A 20,902-nucleotide genomic window follows, 5' to 3' on the forward strand; every position below is an offset into this window, starting at 1 on the left:
GACATGCGACAAGATTCAGCTGATCCATCATCCATATCCATTTCAGGGGGTTTAAAATGACTTTAATACCCTTATTATTACTCTTTTCACTCTTGGGAAGGGCTTGCCGGTTTTGGCAAAAAATACAACTTTATCAACTAAAAATGATATCATTTACAAAAGATAAATTAAGGATTTTAAAAAAAAAAAAAAAATTTTTAAACTAAGGACATATTGTCATTTTTATGACTAAGATATATTTATAATCTATGGGTATTATTGCCTAATCAGTTACAATTTATAAGCTTATTCCAATATTACATTATTGACACTTAATAAATAAAATTTTAAAGGCATTTTAATCATAAAAATAGTAGTATACCTTTTTTTTTTTTACTATCATTTAAAGGAAAATAAAACTATTATTTTATTTGGACTAAAAATGACAATCATCCATGAAAATTATCTTTATTCTGGACTTCAGGAGAGGATTTTGTAAAATGCTTCACCCTAGCTAGTGCTGCTTGTGCCCAAACCAGTGAATCCCATCTCCTTCAATCAATCCTGGCATGCTCTTCCTGCAGCTCATTTGTCCCCTATCTTCCCCTATTTCTTCTATTCCTCTCTCTCTGTCTCTTTGTTTTCCTTTTTATTTATGTTTGAATTTCTGTGCACATATGACTGTCTTACATCAGGTAGTTCCAAAATCCTAGCATCACAGAATGTTGCTACAAGAATTTTTACGTCGTAACAGCTTCCAATTAACTTTGATTCCTCCCTCTGTAAAACATTACAGGTTATACTTTTAGAACATTGCTACAACATCGGCAATCACAACTTACAATAACTGAAACAGAAATCTTCTTAGTGCATGAGAGGTCCTTTTAACAATTCACTACCAGATTTGCTCTCAACAACCTTCTCAATGAACTTAAGAGTGTATCAGATTAATGTCTGAAACAATATGTCTACGTTCACCAGACTATACCTTAAAATATTATTACACAGAGCCCTCTCCCTCCCTCCCTCAACCTTCATATTAATGAAAGATATACACCCCCCCCCCCCCCCCCAAAAGGGGAAAAAAAAGGAAGAAAAGGAGCTGGACGAAACCCCAAAAAGCTTTTATCAATTTCATTAGAAATACAATCAGAAATTGGTTACATGTTACAATATATAAGTATGATTTCAATGACTTTACGAAGCATTTGTATGTGCCGCTGTGTAGGAAGAACCCTCAACACTGTACAAAAATGCCACTGAGGTCTTTCATGCGGCAGTAACACGTACAATCATACACACCATTATCAAGGACCAATGCCCACCTTCAAGTTCTAGTATTTACCTTCACCCTACAAAAAGCAACAGCTTGTTTCCTTTTTATTCACAGTTGGGAAGCTGAGACTCTTTCTAAGGTGTAGAGTTCACAGATATCTCCTGTGGCAGAGGACTTTGCTGCTCTGGAAGTGAAGGAACAACAAGTTGTTGCAAGGGCTTGAGAGCTGCCGTTAGCTGTGCAAATGAAGGCCGCAAGTTCGGATCACTGCAAAAAAAAAGGAGTCCAAAACGCATGAAAAACAGAATCAAATGAGGGTTGGCCTCTTCAAGAAACTCTTTAGGATCACCCAAAATGAGGTCATGACATGCTAACTGATATACTTGGATGAAAATTAGGCCCTTTTTGAGATAGTTGAATCAGGCAGGTCCTCCGTAGCACACTGCCTGGAAAATGGGCATATTCATCCAAATAAAGCCCACTACATGGGAAGAGGACATTCAAGAGTTGATGGTTTTCAGAAAGTGTCTGGAAATCAAATAACTAATCATTAACTGCTGGCAGACCAAAGAAGGGGTGTTTGCACATATATTATCAGCAAAAAATAAAGTGACAATTGTCCGCAGAGGAGCAGGGCATGTCTAATTTCAGAATAACCAAGGGTTGATGAAGCAGCAAATCTTTGGGCTGTGTACAAGCAATAAGATGCATGAGCACATTTTCAAGTCGACTTACGTCTGCCAGCATTCCCAAATTATTCTTCCAACCAAGGGATCAAGTTCCTTTGGAATCTCAAGTCGGCGATTCTGAAATCCCACTGCACCAACCACCTGCATCGGGTTCATTCCACTCCATGGCATTCTCAATGTTGCAAGCTCCCATAGAATGATTCCAAAGCTATAGACATCACACCTGTGCAAAGTCGAACAAGATACAAATGAAGATTTAAATCATAAAAACACCCCAAGACACAAAAGTAAGTGGATAAATCATACATACAGGTGGGAAAGATCAGGCACAGCAAGGCCAGTTTAGTGGTTAAAAATTTTGATGGACATCAACAGGTGATGATCAGGTTTAATCTATAAAGATCAAGGATCCAACCAACTTTCCTTAACCTATCGGGCACTACTTGGTTGAGTATTGCAATGTCTGTATTTCATTTTCAAGTATTAAAGCAGTTTATTCATGTTGGAGGTACTCGGAGAGGGGAATGAGAAGAGCAGAACAGAGTTACATTTTAAGTCTCTCAGAGCCAGTTTGAGGAGAGTTGAAATTCAACCCCCCATCCCCCCCCCCCCCCACAAAAAAAAAAGGAGAAATAAAATCAAACCCCATGTTTCAAGGTTAGAAATACTTTATGAAACACTCCACCACTTAATCCCCAACCCAATCGACATCGTCACTAACCAAAAGAAAATGACATTGTGAGAATTGAATTTAAAAAGGTCAATGGAAGCCACTGCAATAAACAGAAAATGAGATTTTTCTTACAGGTCCTCATTTTATCAGGATAACCCTGTTTACCATCCATGGCCAAGTGCAAACTGTTGCTGCGATTGACACAATAAATTGCTCTGCCACTTACTTGGAATACAAACTATAGACTGTTTCTTATCTTACTTTTAAAAGTTTCCATAGTCAGTTTCAAGATTGAGCTAAACCAATTTCCCTTGGAATTTCATAGTGAAAAAATTGTTTTCTGTCAGCCGATCAGATAATTTCCTATCTAATATGTGCATTTCACATTTAGAATCTACCATGTACAATAAATAGGGTGTCTGGATTTTGAACCCACTTTTCCTATCTCAACTTCTATGTTTGCAAATTCCTTATTTTTTTAGCTGTCACTTTAAACACTCTTCTTCTCTTTACCCAGTTAGCAAAACAGCAACTGTACCTTTCAGAATGACTCTTTTGTAAGCCCTGAATCCCAAAGAATTCGTATCTCTTGAGTTTTTACAAAGAATTCTCTTGATGCATGATTAGCTATGAGAAAGTCATCTGTGGTGGCACGGCTATGTTTAACAGAAGCTTTAAATGCTCAACTACAGAGGAGTGATTTTATCTAGATCAAAAAAACCAAAAGAGCTTGGGACGATCTAAAGTAAACTTAACAGAAGTGGTGAGAAAAGACTTGGACGGCATATGCCTTGTGTCCAGTATGACCTCGATAAAACTGACTGGAAGGGAAAGATCCATGTAGCGAACCCGACTTAGTTGGAATAAGGTTGATTGTTGCTGCTGCTGTCTCTGGAGATAGCAAACAACCCTGTCCAAGGCTCAGGATCTCACCAGAGCATATCAATGCTAGAGGCCCTTCCTCTGAGTTTCATCCTATCGACATCCCATTAGTCTTGGAACTATATTCATTCTTCACAAGGTCCATTGAGACTCAACGAAGCCTCAGCTCTAAAATTTCATACTTGGTTCTCCACTCAGTATAGTCCAGCCATCAACACACAGAGTCACACCTTCCACTGTGCATGTCCAATTGTTTTCCACATCATATAATCAATTTCATTCAATCTAGACTAGATCTGTGAAACCAATAGAAAGTCCCCATAAACAAGGACAGTGACCTTCAGCTGTCACCTGGAACCACCACCAGCAATTGTTCTTGATGCAGATCCGGACACCTAGATCTGCATCAAGAACAATTAGTAGTACTAGTACCAGCAGTCTATCCTGTTTTTTATTTCATGTATTTATAGAACCCGATATGCTGGTTCAAACCAGTGGTTCAACTTGAATAATTTGATCCACTTTTAAGTCATAGGGATGTTCCCTTGGCCAAGGGGAATTTTTAAATAATGATGTCGCATTCTTTCTTTTTTTAAATTTCTGAGGTAGTTCCACCTCCACAATTTTGAGAGGAGGTGAGAGCCAGCAAAAGGGTGTGAATCCCAAGCTGAATAGAAGTAAGGCCTATGGCGATTTTAAATAAAGGGGAATGGTGAGGGCAAGCCAGCTCAGATATTCAATAATTTTGATTTATATGGCTGCTATCTTCTCCCTCCTTGCAAGAGCTCAACCTAGTGTTGGATCTAAACTCCAGTGGGATTGATGTGGGACCAATTGACTCCTTGTGGCCCGTGACGTTCAACTCAAGCTATCTTTGAAGTTGATTGAAGATCTCCAATTACTTAACTTTCAGTTTTTCATCAAATTGGGCTAGTAACAACCTGCTGCCAAGGATCTCCTGCAACTATAGTGAGTTATTCACAATCATCAACCCCCAAATCTCCTAATTTCTCCATAAGCCTTAAGTTTCCTTTCTCAGCCTTGAGTTTCGATTTGATAATTTTGCAATTACATTACATCCCCGTTACAACTAATTTGCTGGAATCTCAAATTCAGCATTCAAGCCTCTTCCATGAAAACCTCAAATCTTCATTGACAAGACTTTTGATCAACTAGAGATCATAACCATACTAACAAACCCTAATATTGACCTCAGCTAGCCTTCACGTGGACCCTAAACCCAATTTTATAGCCTACCAGAATTTGAATGTTCAAATAAGATCTGGTGTTACGGGCCCCTAGGTGTTCCTTTTCTATCTGAGGCTACATCACTTCTTTCCCATTTCCCTCGCTATATTGGTTCCTGTATTTCTTCCCTAATTCATGCACGCATGCACTAATCTAAGACTTCCTGTTTTAGAGCACATCCCCCATCACAAAGTGATGACACTTCCTGGCATACCCATTACCACGAATCTATTCTGACATAACATTATTCTTTAGAACAGGCCTATAGATTAATGAATTCCCTTCTTTTGGTTTTGGGTGGGGTGTGGGGAGTTGAATGATTTTCCTTATAATCAATACAATGGTAACACAAACCATTTCCAAATAACAAGAGAAGTGGATAATTATAGCTTAAGTTTCTTTCTTCACGTACTAGTACTGTGGAGGACTTATGTATCATATCTGACTTCTTTCTCTCTACATCATTGACATGCTTCTTGGCATAACGAGGACAACAAATTTTTTCCATTCAGTTAATTTTACCATCAAAGCAATAAAAGACAAGACCAGTCAAAGTTGCTCCTTGTAAACTCAAATGACAACTTAAATTCAGTGTCAACCCCCCCCCCCCCAAAACCGAGAGAGAGAGAGAGAAAGAGAGGGGGGGGGGGGAGAGAATACCAGAGGAAACCTGCTTATACAAACTGAACAAACTAAAACATTGTCAGCGAAGAAATAGGAAGATTGCACAAGGACAGCAATGAGCACTGCACCACTATGAGACTAGACAGATACATTACAACATCATCATAGCCTCAACTCAATGGGATCAGCTACATGGAATCTAGAAGTGACAGAAATATTAAAGCAATCAGGGGATGGACTGATGGAGTAGACAATATTGACAAAGACAACATCAATGGGGAGTATGCAGTGCACAAGGCTCCCACCACTGCAGGGTCTGGGTCATTACAGATGCAGCCTTACCCCTCTTTCTGTAGGGGCAATGGTGGCTGTTTCCAAATTCAATCCTGTGACCACTTGGACACGACAACATCACAAAATATAAATATATTATTTTACACTATAAAAAAGGAGACACACACACGCACACATATACATTATAGTACAGAAAATCTACAGAAAGATAAGACGGTCTATCTTACTTCTCATTTGAGGGCTCATTGCGAAGAACTTCAGGTGCCATCCACTCCGGCTAGTAGGTTCAAGAGAAATTAATCAGAAAGAGGAATATATAGTGACAAGAACTTTTATTCTCTAATTATAGATAGGAATGTATCTCTGAAATTGGTTTTGTGATTCTCACCGTTCCAGCAGTGGACTTCGAAGACAAAAATGTATTATGCTTCAATCGTGACAGTCCAAAATCACAAACCTTCATGTTTAAGCATTAAAATGCACAAAGAATTTCTCAGTTAGTACAAATGAAAAATGCTGGATTGGGGATGCACAGAGTGTTCTGTAGGTAATCTCCCTATTAAGGTTGATCTTTTTTTGTCCTTCAATGGGCATGCACAGATCCAGTTTCACAGGCAATTAAAGACCCTGGAAAGGTAACTCTGAAAAATAAACATAATGGTCCATAATATAACAAACATTCATACCTTGACATTCCAATTCTTATCAACCAATAAATTTGGTGATTTGAGGTCACGATGAACAACTGTTGGTGTGCTAGAGTGCAAGCAATTCATACCTTTGGCCTGATGAACAAAAAGATACGTTGAATCCAATATGGAAATATAATACATGTAACGATGCCAAGGCACTAGAAAAATATCTGATAATTCATACCACATCAAGAGCCATTTTTATTCTGCGCTTTTCATCTATTTGACAATTAGGACGATGAAGAATACGGTATAAGCTTCCCCTGGAAGACCATAAGTATTAATAAGTTCACCAATTGCAGAAAACAATTTGGCAAGCTAAAATGAAGAAGCTCTATAATGTAGAAACAGGGCATTGGCATTATTAACCTATCTAACAGTCAGGAATAATAGGTTGTCATGTTAGAGTTTATGTCGTAAAGGGTAATTCCGGTGAGGATAAATAGGCTGTCCACGATATAGCCTATGTTGTAAAAGGGAACTTCTGTCATTTAGTTGTTATAACTTATAAGTCATGCTAAGTTGTTACTCTTTAAGTTTTTGTATTTTACTTTTAGGCTGTCCACGTTATAGCGTATGTTGTAAAAGGGTACTTCTGTCATTTAGTTGTTATAACTTATAAGTCATGCTAAGTTGTAACTCTTTAAGTTTTTGTATTTTACTTTTAGGCTGTCCACATTAGAGCCTATGTTGTAAAAGGGTACTTCTGCCATTTAGTTGTTATAACTTATAAGTCATGCTAAATTGTAACTCTTTTAAGTTTTTGTATTTTACTTTTACCTCCTCAGGGAGACTTATTAAATTTGAAAAATAACATATCGAAGAGGTTGACACAGTAGGAGAACTCTTCATATCTCAGTAAGATCTTGTGAGATATCTCTTTCCATTTACCAAGACAAGATGATGCACGAGACAAGACAACATACTTAGACACAGTTTAGTTACTTGGGTACCCATGTAAATAGAGAAGACAAAATGGGGAGATAATGCTTAGATATCACTCTCACAGATAAATTTAGCATGACAATGAATAGGGAGGCAGTGGATACATGGAAAAATTCCTCCAACAATTTGCAAAATTTTGCAACTTCGACTCAAGCATTTTGCTCAAGTTGGACTTTATATTTATATCTAGAAAAAAGAATTTTCAACTTCAAATCATCAACATAAGTTTTGAGTTTGCAGAGACTGCATAACTCCTAGCAGCTACATTTAGTTACTTGGTACCCCTGTAAATAGAGAAGACAGAATGGGGAGAAAGTGACAATGGCGTCCTGCACTCCTCCTGGGACCTTGTCAATACGGTCCTTCACCAGGTTTCAGAACTTCTATTCCACTAGGCATTCTAAGAAAAAATGGCCACACATACCTCCTGCACTTTCTACCCAATGAGTTGCCAGGAAAGAAATTTTGGAGTGGCTTTTTTTTTTTTTTTTTTTTGGAGGGGGGTGCGGGTGGAAGTCATTCATCACACTAATCAAATACAACTTCACACTTGTAGCTCACTCATTTAGGGAAAATAAACAACAAGAACAACAAGCCTTGTCCCACTAAATGGGCTCGGCAACATGGATTCATGCATTTATTTAGGGAAATAAAGAGAACACGCAAATCCCCTAAGGCACGTATAAGGCCATCAAGGCTTGATAGCCCATGAGATGACCATTCAGTCACACTAAAGCTATAACAGTTGCAATGACAAAACTTCGAAGTCCTTTGACAACTTTAGTTATGTTGTAAATGAACACTAGACCAACTTCCATAAGCTGTGTAAGAAGACATAGAAAAAAGAAAAAAAGGTAACCAACTCTATTACCTTGGTAGAAACTCCGTTACAATAGAAAGGTTGGGGGGGCGGGTGACAGCACCCATGAAAAGAACAACATTTGGATGACGCAACCTGCGCATAATTCGCACCTGACATTTAAAGACGACCAGCAGAAATCCTAATTAGGATATAGGTGTTGATTAAAAACAGTTGTAATCTTCCAGAAATCTCATTCACTAGATACCTCCTTACCTCACTTCTGAACTCCTGCAATGCATCTCCCGAGAAGTCCTGGTCCAGAAACTTCTTCACGGCTACCTCCTGTGCTTCAACAAATACAACAAGCCAGAAGTAAGAATGTCCTACTTTTTATCCGGTAAGAGGAGTCTCCTGGTAATAACTTAATTAAATAAATTTAATGAAAGACAGAAAAAAATTTCAAAACTATAGTTTTACAAGTATAAAATGCATATACATCACAGAGCACTTCCGAATGCCTGAGAGAAAAGGACTGTCCTCCATTGTTGAATTTTGAGTCAGAAGACAGACCAAGCTTCATTTGCACCTCAAGTTTTATTCAATATTTGGCCATTTCACGCAAACAAGCCCTAGCCATGCGCCAAACATATTACGCATCACAAGAGTGGGTTCATTTGATAGAGAATGTTGTACCCATCTCACAGGTTGAGAAGTGATTAAAACAAGTTTTAAGTTTTATAAAATTACATAATTAGCATCTAACTGTAATGGATCTAGTTGTGTTCTTGAAAAAAAAATTAATTTCAAATCAAGTTTAAGACACTTCCATTTCTTGTTTCAGCAGAAACTTCACCAGAATCTAGAAAGATGGGTACAGAATATTCTATCACATGGCTCCACATCATATTTTGCACAAGGCAAATTGGATGCCAAGATGTAGTTCACAAATCCTAGCAATGCAGATCATCGGGATGAGATTTGAGGATATACTAGAAAGTCTAAAAAAGAGTTGAGCTCATCGTTTGAAAACTCGATCTTGGAAGCCATCTCACTGGGCCAAGAAAGAGACTTCTCATAGAGTTGGAGGAAAACTTCCTCCCATCTTGGCCCAATTTGGTAGCCCATTTCAGTGACCTTTAAGGGTTTTTTGGGCTGGAGATTGCTTTCTAACCTATTGTAGACATACTAAACACATTGGTGGCCTCAGATTGATGGAAAAAACACTGTAAGTTTCATTTTGAACATAAGTTTGAAACCACTGTGTTGAAGAAGTGAAGATGCAGACTTATAGAACCTATGTACGCATGATTTACTTAATGCATATGAATCATTAAAGCTTCATTAAGACAATAAGTGAGGGAGTAGGGGTAGTGCGTTGTAGAGCATCAAAATAACCAAGTGTGTGAGGGGGGTTTTTTCTTTTTTGGGTGGCAGGGTCATACCGGGAAGAAGTCACTCTCATGTTGGCCTATGTGGAAAGTAGTTTGCTAGGAGGATTGCAGGGACTATATTAGAGAGCATAGGGAATAGGCAGTGGGGGAATGGAATTAGTGCTTTTGGGCAAGCTTGCTTGCAAAAGGGGGAAGGCCCCTGCTAGGGGCATTTTGGAGGGTATATTCAGGTCTGGGAGGCTCTTGTAATGTTCCATTACTAAGTTTATTGCATGGCTCATTTATATTCTTCTTTAGACCTTCTTTTTGAATGCTGTTTGTGTGTCTGTGTGTGTGTGTGTGTGAATCAGAGCTGATACACAAGTGAATTACACTATAGGAAAGAGTCTCATTTCAGGAGGTTCAATCCAGCTATTCTAGGGTTTGATCAAGGGTCCTATCAATGTGTTTGTCAGAGCAATTTTGATCCGGGGAATGGCTAGAAGTAGAATGGAGTCCAGTCTTGAGAACTCAAACCACTGGTGCAAAATGTGCAGGGTCAAATGTCGGCCTTGGGATCCAAACTCAAATTACTAACCCAGCATATGGAGGTAGAAAAGAAGAATCAGGAGTTCAGGGCTGAACTACAAATTTACAAGCAACGAAGAAAGGCCTTAGATGTGGGTTCACCCTTGCCAGAAGTAACATGGAAGTTGCCGGCAAGTACAGTCCATCCCATGGGTGAAATTGTGAAAACCACTCGGTGGAGCAACACGGAGAGGGATTTGAACATATATAGAGGGACAACACGTTTTCCTTCCTCACCAAAATGGAAATTGGTTGGATAACCAAAGCAGCTACTTCAACTTCATGGCTTAAATGGGGATGAGAGCTGATGAACTACAAGTATATGCTTCAAGAGTGCTACACTAGATTGGATTCGATTTCTAGGGTTGCAGGCTCCCATCACGTTGAGAAGATGAGGAGATTTGGTTCGCTGCGACTAAGAGCATGAGATCATCACAAGAGGCATTAATCAACCTTCATCAATGGAGTACAGTTGCAGGCTACAGTGCTCAATTCGAAGCGTTCACCTAGGCCCATTTTTGGGTCAAGACAACCTAGCGTCACCTTGTTGCCCTAGGTTTTCTTTGCCCTCTATCACCTCGCATTGACAACCATGTTCGAAACCTTAGCCACGGTCGCCAGAGAGGGAGATGAAGCATCACCAAAGGACGCCTTAATGTCAAGCCTGAAGGAAGAGATTAGGACAGAAGTGAGGGATTTTTTACAGGTTCATTGGCCCAAATAATGGACCAAGCTCAGTCCAGTAAATCCAAAAAACAGGACATTCGTCAGCCTAGAGAGTCTAATGGCATTCAGCTCATTAACTCATCCCATAATGCAGCAGCCCAGTGTTACTTAAGTGTGGTTGCTTCGAGCGGGTATCAGGCCAAGTAACTGGAATCAGACCTAACTCCGACCAAACAGGTCCAAATACGGTCAAATTCAACAACACACAAGACGACCTCGCCTTCATCATCTCAAGCTACAACAGCCACAGCGGGAAGAAATAATCACTCTCATTGGTTGACACTAAACAATAAAATAAAAAATGGACAAGGAATTATGCTTCCTTTGCATCACACCCACTCCAAGACCCCTTACAAGCAACTCAAAAGTCCTATTACTAAATGAGGAGGACAACAATCTGATGGCAGGGACAAGCGAAGAGAGAAGCATCAAAACATCCATGTGTGGGGGGAGGGGGGGCCAAGGACATGTGGCAGGTATCTATCAGCAAGCAACCACTCTCATGCTAGTCTATGTGGAAAGTAGTTATGATATATGGGGGATTGTTGGGGCTATAAGAGTAAGCATAGAGAATAGGTAAAGGAGGGATTGAATCAGTGTTTAGAAGGGTGTATTCGGGTCTGGGAGTCACGTAATGGAGTTCTGCTAACAGAGTTTATTGCATTGATCATTTACATGTCTTCTTCAGATCCTTGTTTATACAATTTGAATGTTGTGTTTAAGTGAATCAAAGGCTGCCAAAAGCTGATACGCAAGTGAATTGAACTATAGGAGATGGTCACATTCATTTGATCGAGGGTCTTATCAGGTTCAAACTTAAACAACTATGATATATTATACATCACACATGTTCATCACCGATGTTTTTAGTAAGTCCCCATGACAAGATGGGCATAGTTATAAATTACACCACAAGAGTACAAGACAGGAAAGTGGAAACACTAAGAATATAATTTTTAAAACATTACATACGTACTTTTTTTCTTTTTTTTTTGGAAGCTGGGGTTCATCACTGCATCTATTTAATAATAATAATAAATAAATAAAAAAGAAGAAAGAAAGAAAGACAACATAACCCAAGAATCATTTAAAAGGCACAGACAATTTTCCATTAAAAAAATGTCATTATTTGTTTATTTGACCAAATTAATAACTGGGTGAATGCCACTTTAGACACTTCAGTCTTCGTTGATCCAAATTATGATATTATATGAAAAGTCTATCCTAGTCGGATATAGATGTGTCCTTCCTTTCTTTCTTTCTTTCTTTCTTCTTTTTTTCTTTCTTTTTTTTTTTTTTCCACCCCTAAGTTAAGGTTTGAGTTCTCTCCCATTGCCTAGTCCCTACAATCTCTATCAATTTACATGAATAACATATACAAAGAAAGTTAAGACCACGAGGGAAAGGAAAAACAAAGAAAAACTTACTGTGCCATTCCAATCAGCATGGTACACCTCCCCGTAGGAACCTATCCAACAGACATAAGTTATCATGCATTCCAATAAAGCATATAACAATAAAGTAGAAGCACTTGTGCACCCACCCCCAACCCCCCCAAACAAAAAAACAAATTCACCACATTTCCAACAGAAGAAAGTGAGATAGGGATGAATAGAGTGGAAGAACAGAAAGGGGGGAAAAAAGGGAAGAAAAGAGAAAATAACCACCACAACTCAGTAAATGAATTACAATCACTGCTGCAAATAAATTATGAGAAATCTTTATGAAGTGTCAAAAGGAAATGAATTTTTTTCTGGATAGGAAGGAAAAAAATTCTGACAGATTTAGTGAGAATGGAAACTAGAATTTTTGGAATAGAGTAACAAGAAGTAAAAAACTGTATTACATTTGGAAGCAGCAATCAATTATATTACAAAATAAAATAAATAGATAAACTAAACGAATGCAGATAAATCACCTAAGGATTCACCAGCAAAATATATACATAAACTCCAATAAAACTCATAAGATTGAAGATCAATAGAATAATATTACCTAATCCAATCCTTTCGCCAATGACAAGGTCTTCCCATGGAATTTCACATTCTGCAACATCATCTAGCATTGTGTCAAGTCTACTTGGACGCATATTTACGGCTGAACTGGAACTTTCTTGATCCTTTGATTGTAAATTATTGTTCATAAATCTGTCATGAGTACACTTTCTTCTGTCAAGTTTCCCACCAAGATTCTTGCCATGATCATTTGTCTGGTCTACCATGTTATTCTGCAAAAAAGCACCATCTTTATGACCATAATCTTGCTGATGGCTTTTCTCAAGACATTGAACCAATGCAAGTGGTCTATTCATTTGATTGACACCCTCATCAACAGGCATTCTATCATATTGAGTTGTCTCCATTGACACCGATGAATTTCCACTACCAGAGGTATTCATGTCACCTTTACTTCTTTCTGTATGACAGTTGCTGGAAGCCTCAGAAGCATTAGCTTTTGGAATTTCAGCATAGGCTTTTTCTGAAGTAGCATAGCTGGGGGAAGCTGATGAAAATGCATTATAATCTTGAGCTTCTTGTTTATTCCTTGGAAAAAATCCTTCCACAAATTCATACTGTTTTGTTTTAGGCACCTCATTGCACGTAGAACGGTTCTTCCATTTCAATGGCATAGGGGGTCTACCAGGACCTGAGGCAATATTTTCTTTCTGCCTCTGAAAATCATTAACTTTAGAGTCAGGGGTATTTTATGCCCAGAAGTTTTTCCAGATACTCTATTTTGAAAAGGATTAAGATCTGCAAAAAGGTTTTGAGGGTCCTCTTTGGTATCCTTAGGATTAGGCATCACATTGTCACCAACTACAACGCCTCCATGATTCCCTTTACCCTGTGAGGAAATACCAGCAGCCAAAGAAGATGGATTATGTGACTGGTCAACAGAAACTACAGTCTTTGAATTTCCAGCAGAACTACTGCCAATCTGTGGGGCCAGCATTCCAGTGCTAGTAGTTGAGACAGAAGGCACCAATAGTGTTTTTTGAGGACTTACAATTCCATCTGAGGTTGCATTATGCTCAAGGACAGATTTTCCATTTCCACCACTATATTCACCATGTAATGGCTCTGGCCTTGAGTAACTGACTCCCAAATCATTAGCCGTCTGGGATGAAGGAGCTTTCTTCAATATTGGATTATAGGAGTTGAAGGAAGAATTTTTTGCACTCAGAATATCAGCTGGTATAAGAGTCCCAGGAGCTCCCATCAAATCAACCAAAAATTCCCTGATTGTGGAAATATAATGTTAGTTCCAGAAAACATGTGGATACTGTAACAACAACAGAGGAAAGTCCACAAGAAGTTATGAATTCTCTCATCAGAAGTGAGGGGTTGCTGTTAAAATGTAGTGTCAGCAGCACCAAATTCTCCTTCTTGTATCACTGTATCTTTTCCATTAGCCTCTTCAATGATTACATAGATTCTATCATGGATCTACCTGGCATATGATATTGATTATTTTGAAAATATACATCTCATGGATGCTTGATTTCTCAGCAACATATGGACTCTTGTGGATTACCTCCAAGTAAGAATATTTTGTGCAATCAATGGATTTACATTATTAACTTAATATTGATGGCTCTGTTGGACATCTCAAAACCCAGTAGGTAGCGAAGGGGTGGTATGGATTTTTTTGAAACTACCTCTCATATTAGATGGTTAAACTCGGTTTGTGTGTTCATTTCCTAAGCCATAGACTTAGATTGGTCCTCTATTAGTTAGATAAGAATGCTTTTCTTTAGAAGTGATCTACATGAGAAAGCATATATGACAACTTCCATGCTGATGCAGACCTGGTAATGGACCATTATAGCAGGCATTTACAGGTGAAGAATTAGAAAAGGAAGACAAAGAAGGGGGAGGTAGAGACAGTGGAAGGAAATTTCACAATCAAATGACACACAGCATATCTTTATTCAATCTGTAATTACATCCTAATGCATGCTATTCAAAGGGGAAAAACAAAACTCGTAGTTGAAATATGAAACTCAAAGCAAATTTCAAACATAGTCTAAATTACTCTTATGTAGGAATACTAAACAAATAAAAGACAAAAAATTAAAACTGAACAATTTATTTAATCAAATCCAACTCTTGTTGGACCAAAGCCCTTAGAGCAGTTTTTCTGGGGCTGGCCCAGAACAAAGACAAAATAAAATGTGAAATCTCCACAAAGCATCTGTATTAATGATGTGAACCAGAATTCACCCCCTGGGCAAACCCACTGGAGTAGGCCCCGGTGCCACTCCAAAGTGGTGCACCTACGGCTGGCCGAACCCTCCAAGAAGGGTAGTTTGGTCCATCCCAGCCCTAATTAGTTGCTAATTTTAATTTTCAGAGGAGTCTTGGTTAGTTAGAAGTCTAGTTTGAGTTAAAGATAAGTTCTAGAGTCTTTAGGATTCTTCTTTAAAGATAAGACTCTTATTAGTCTTTTTTTACAAGAGTTCCTTTAGTATTTATGTCTTAGGGGGGATTTATTTTCAAGGAGATTCCATTAGATCTTTAATTCTTTACTTGGACTTATTTGGATGGTCAAGTAACTGTAAGGGGACCCTAATCTATAAAGGAAATCCACTTAGGATGGAATCTCTTGGTAGGCTATAAATAAGCATATTCTTTATTACTATTGATTAAGTCTAATTATTGAATGAATATTAATCTGAGTTGAGGATCTTGGTTCCTTGTTGAGGGGGCCATGGTTTAGTAAAGACTGAGCTCTTCTTCAAAGATCAGCACATTCTTCAAGCTTCTTCAAGTTGTTGCATCTTCCTACAGCATTCAACAATTTCCAGTAGCAGCCACCATCTTCAAGTACAGCCCCTCCCCTACCCTGCGATCCAACCAAAAACCCTTCCGCTTCCCTCTTCTTCCTCATGCAACGAGCCCGAACCCTTCCCCCACCCTAGCAGCAACCAAGGAACCCCTTCCCTACCCAGTGGCAGCACCAAGAACCAATCCCCACCCCTCCAAAACTCTGCAGGATCCACCCCTGCCCCTTCTAGACCTTGCCGCACCGTCCCTCCCCCTTTCTTTCCCTTTGGTCCTCTCTCTCTCTCTCTAGACTGACTTGCAGCAGTTCTGTAACAAGATTTCCCTTTGGTCCTCTCTCTCTCTCTCTCTAGACTGACTTGCAGCAGTTCTGTAACAAGAAAATAAATAAAAGAAAGACTCAAAGATTGCCCAAGATCTTCAAACTGCTTTCCAAGATCCATTCCCAAAACCCAACCACTTCATTTTCTCTTCCCATCTAGCCTAGGGTAAGTTTGGATATCCTATTACCAATGAAACCATCCCATCTTTGGTTTTGATAAAACCCTAATTTTTCCCTAAATTTTTGTTAACCAAATCCTACAACCGACAGACTCTTTAGTTAGCCTTTACCAAACCAGGAACCAGGACCACCCATAAATTTTTGAAAGACACCCAAAACAACCCATACCCTTTTCCTATAGTTTCCCCGTCATTCTAAAAACCAACCATTAAATCCTTATTCTTTTGCTTTCAAATTTCATCAAAGATTCTGGGCAAACCCTTAATTTTAAGGAATTCATCCTAGAAACCAAAACCCTAAAATCGGGCTTACATCAATTAACTAGATTCTTTTTTTTTCCCCCTTTGTGCAAAGATATAGACTTCATTCCTTGTTCAGATAGCGAAAGCAATATACAATACAACTCTCAGCAGTAATTTGGTTCCTCCTCTTAAAGGGAGTTCTATTAAGTGGCAAGTAGTTGATTAAGGGTATAATGGTGCAGAATTTTTATCTTCAGAAATTCAAGTCATAGCAAAGAAATAAAGTGAGCTAATAAGCTCCATCTAATCTTTAGCAAACCAACAAATAGTATAAGTTGTAACATTTAACCAACTGTTGATAGACCTAGGAACAATTTTTCTTTTAATGGGGTGAACCACCTAACATCAAATTTCACTGAGAAGCCTTATGGATATCTCCCACTGAGTAATACAATGGAATCAAAGACACAAACAAATTTCAACTAGTACTGTACAATTCTGCAGTTAACAAAGATATTCCAAAAGTATATTAAATAATTTTTCAGAAATGGACAAATTCAAGTTATAAGTGAAGCCCAAGATAATGGAAGTATAACCTGTCATTCTCCAACTTAATGATGTTGACAGCATCATCCTCAATGCCAGTGTAATGACTTCCTTTAACCAGTCTGCAAGGAACACCAATGGTATCTGCTAGTACCTGTCATCAGGAGAAAGGACCAAACCATACTCAGGGAAAATGGAATATAAAAACTTAAGCTGTTGACCTTATAATTTCATCCTCAAGCATTAGAGAACCAGTGTATTTAGACTGAGAATTTACATCCTAACCAAAAATAAGCTCAATATGCTGATTGATGAGCTCCATCATAAGGGAGAGAGAAACTATGAAAAGCTGTGCCTGAGACAATCCACTTCCAACACCTCATTTCAATATTCAAACACCATTAATTACCAATACTCAATACATCTCCACATAGTAGTTATATATTACAAGGATTTGGGATATACTACTTACATGTGGTACACAATAGTTGGTTCAATGTGACTGAGAGATCCAAAACCCTCTCATTCATCAGATTTCAAACCCAAACAAATAAGGGACATCTCTTCAAAGTGAAAGAATATCACCAAAATGCTAGATTTCATTAGTCTAAAATTGCATTCTAGTAATTGCAAAAAGCATGGATTTTAACCACTTCCAGGGATCGTATGAAGATAAAATTTGACCAGACACCTGTATCACAAAGACTCAGCATTACGCGGAATGGGAGGATGAACTTATAATGTATAACACTTCATTCGGTTTGTTTTTCTTTACAAGTATATGCATAGTGGAGCTTGAAGGACAACATTCAGAAACAATCTATAATACCTAACCTTGAAAAGCAAAGCACGGTGACGTGATAGACCAATGTTTAAAGACCCAATGGGCAACACAATGGTTTGAAGGGAAGTCCGTAACTCAGTACTTCTTTCCATCCACCTAGCCATCATAACATTAGCATCCTTGACTGGTCCACCCATGTGCTCCGTAACAAGGTCGGCCAGCCCCTGTACTAAAAGACCAACATCAGGAGTAGGACAATCTAATGCAATACAATGTGCAACTTGCTTCAACTCTTCAAGTGCAGGATCAAGTGCCCGATTAACGATAACTACTTCAAAACCAGGATCCCTAACATTTGTCTGAAGATCTGAAAGTGAAGGAATTTTCCCTTGGTTTGAAGGACCACTCGTTGACCCAAATACATCATAGAAGCCATCCACTACTTTCTCTTCATAGTCAAGCACATTATAGTCCTGGTGCACAAAAAACCAATGCAAGCAGATTAAGACACGAAAACAAATATATATGTACATTAAATCAGTACATTTTGTACCCATACACTACATAAAGTTTTTCCATAATAAATTCCAACATATCTCAGCATATATTTGGGAGCAATAGACTGACAAGATACTGCTTTGTGGTGCATATTTTTCTTGTCCCCCCCCCCCCCCCCACTGATTCTTGGCTGTTTTCGGTTTGGCCACTTACTCCTCTAAAACTATGGTTGATCTAGTAGTAGCCAGCACATAGTATTTTGTCCATATTGGATAAGGCTTCCAGATTTATTTTCTTCCTCATCCCTCTTTGTTGGACATGATGTTTTTTGAGGGAAGAAAAAGCCGGACATCAAATTATAAAGACTTAGCAATCAGTAATCCAAATAATCCAACTGCCACTCTGAACTCAAAATTCACTATTAATTTACAAATTGTGTACACCATACTTAAACCTCAGGAAAGTTTTAATTCATCAAATTCATTTAGGGCCTGTCTGGTTACATGAATCCAGAGATTTCATCTTTTTACATTAAAAACGTGAATCTGTAAATTTATGGGTATGAGGTGAAATCTCTGGATTTCACTACTATAAAAGCGTCAAACATTTGCGCATTTATAAAAATTAAGTCAAACCAAATAATTTTTCATAATGAATTCACATATTACATTCCACAGATTTAGGTTAACCAAACAGTTAATTTTATGAATTATGACTCCATAGATTTGAAATATATAGATATGAAATCTCTAGGTATTTGAAATCTCCAGACTCATGTAACCAAACAGGCCCTTACAGCATGATTCACAGGTAAGACTTCAAAAATGCACACAACTTGAGCATTGAAACTTATAACTCCTGACACAAACCTAGACTCCAGCAATAAAGCAAAATGAGTAGCCTGGGGCCAACGGATTCCGAGGCTTCATTTGTTGGTCAATCCTTCACTTTACTGGAGCCAAGATATTTGCCTTGGCCCGAATCAAATCCATAATATCACAGATTAGGAAAGTGACAATCTTCTCCGACTGTTTCACATCCAACAGTCCAGCTCTTAGGAATTCGTCAACAAACACGGTAACAGAATCCCAACAGTGCAAATTCTCTAGAACTCCTCAACAAAAAGAGTAACAAAGTCATAATTCAGCATGAGCTGGAGTATTAAACGAGTTTCGGTTATCAGAATAAATAAAAGCTACAGTGTCGCAGTGAGAAAACCTAGAGCAGACAACACCAATCGAAACAACTCACCCAATACCGACGCGACAACGATTCAGCAGCTTCATCTACTTCTCTTGCTGAATCAAGCCGAAGACGCCCCAAGCTTAACAAAGTCGCCGCACGGATCTGATGGTTATCAGAACCCTCACGGTAATCCGAGTTGGATGCACTGATCGCTAGGGCTAACTGAACCTGAAATTCTTCTTCGGATGAAAAATAATCCGGTCGATCGATGGAAACTGAAGTAGGTACAGGTGCACTAACAGTAGCTGCCGGAGCAGGTGAAGACGAAGATGAAGAAGACGGACTTGCCGGCGATTGACCAGAATTCTGAACGGAAGTTGGACGATTCTCAGATGCACAAGATGAAGATACAGACTGAGCAGGTATCTCGTTCGATCGATTAGGGTCGTGATTTCGATGGAGTTTCTTAAAAATGTGCTTCATCGTCTCCACTCTTTCGCGCTCTCTCTCTCTCCTCTCCCTCGAGCTTTTTCCTTTCTCTCTTTTCGTTCTTCCTCCCTCGGAATCAGAAGTGTGTAAGAGGAGGGAAAACTTAACCCAGTGTATTTAGTGGACTTTATATACTATTTAACACGCGGTGTAAGAATTAATGCTCGTGAGCTTTCCGCGAAATTTCAAAACCAGCCTTCTTCTTTCGGTTTATTCCGTTTTGTTCGTTGATACACGCCGAAATACGTCACTTTGGATTATCTGAACCGTTCGTTCGAATTTTCTATCTTCCCTAAATTCAGATCCGACGAATAATTTTGTTTCCCTATTGTCCAATCATCATAAAATACCAATCGAACGGTAATGTTGCTTTGTCTTTTCACATGAAATTGGCCAATGAAGAAACTAAGTCGGCTGAGATGATATCCGCCCATGGAAAGACGCGTGGGGTTTCCAAATGAGAGAACGATTTTAAATCCTCTCCGTAGTAGCATATATTTTCACCTCATAATAGGAGTAGGGTCCATCTTCATATGAATTTAGGGCCTGTTTGATTACATGAATCCAAAGATTTGATTCACAACTGGGAAACTTATACCCCTTTGATTGTGTGAATCTCTGGATTCATGAAATCTAGAGATTCACCTCTTTACACTAAAAACATGAATCTGTATATTTATGAGTATAAAGTGAAATCCAGAGATTTCATCACTACTATAAAAGTGTTAAAGATTTGAACCATTACACCATAAATGTTTTTTTAGGATGAATCTATAGATTTCATTCAAAAAATTTGTTAATTTTATGAACTATGATTCCATAGATTTGAAATTTCTAGATTTTTGAAATTTGCAGACTCAAGTAACCAATAAAGAAATGAAGTCGGCTGAAATGATATCTGCCCATGGAAACATGCTTTGGGTTTCCAAATGGGAGCACAATTTTAGATCTCCCCGTACATGAGCTTTTCGCTTTCTTTTTACCGCATAATAGAAGTGGGGTTCATCTTCAAGTGCTAAGAAAATAATTAGAGGTAAGACTTCAATAGACCCCTCACTAATATATGGTGAAGAAGTGCAAAAAT

The 20,902-nt window shown here is 38.5% G+C and overlaps 1 protein-coding gene across 1 annotated transcript; it reads right to left on the minus strand.

Annotated features, from left to right (window-relative positions):
- Positions 1-1,063: 1,063 nt before the first annotated feature.
- On the minus strand, positions 1,064-19,921 carry EDR1 (Protein kinase superfamily protein). Its single transcript, XM_089139007.1, is given in 15 exon segments — positions 1,064-1,395; positions 1,398-1,522; positions 1,991-2,167; positions 5,893-5,942; positions 6,054-6,122; positions 6,352-6,450; positions 6,542-6,620; positions 8,174-8,274; positions 8,378-8,446; positions 12,216-12,256; positions 12,784-13,485; positions 13,488-14,026; positions 16,913-17,016; positions 17,697-18,119; positions 19,396-19,921. Coding segments are annotated over 15 exon segments (3,027 nt in total). The 5' UTR covers positions 19,813-19,921; the 3' UTR covers positions 1,064-1,363.
- Positions 19,922-20,902: the final 981 nt, after the last annotated feature.

This window comes from Hakea prostrata, chromosome 10 (assembly GCF_041222555.1).
Source record: "Hakea prostrata isolate BN-2017 chromosome 10, UWA_Hpros_2, whole genome shotgun sequence".
Classification (NCBI taxonomy): domain Eukaryota; kingdom Viridiplantae; phylum Streptophyta; class Magnoliopsida; order Proteales; family Proteaceae; genus Hakea; species Hakea prostrata.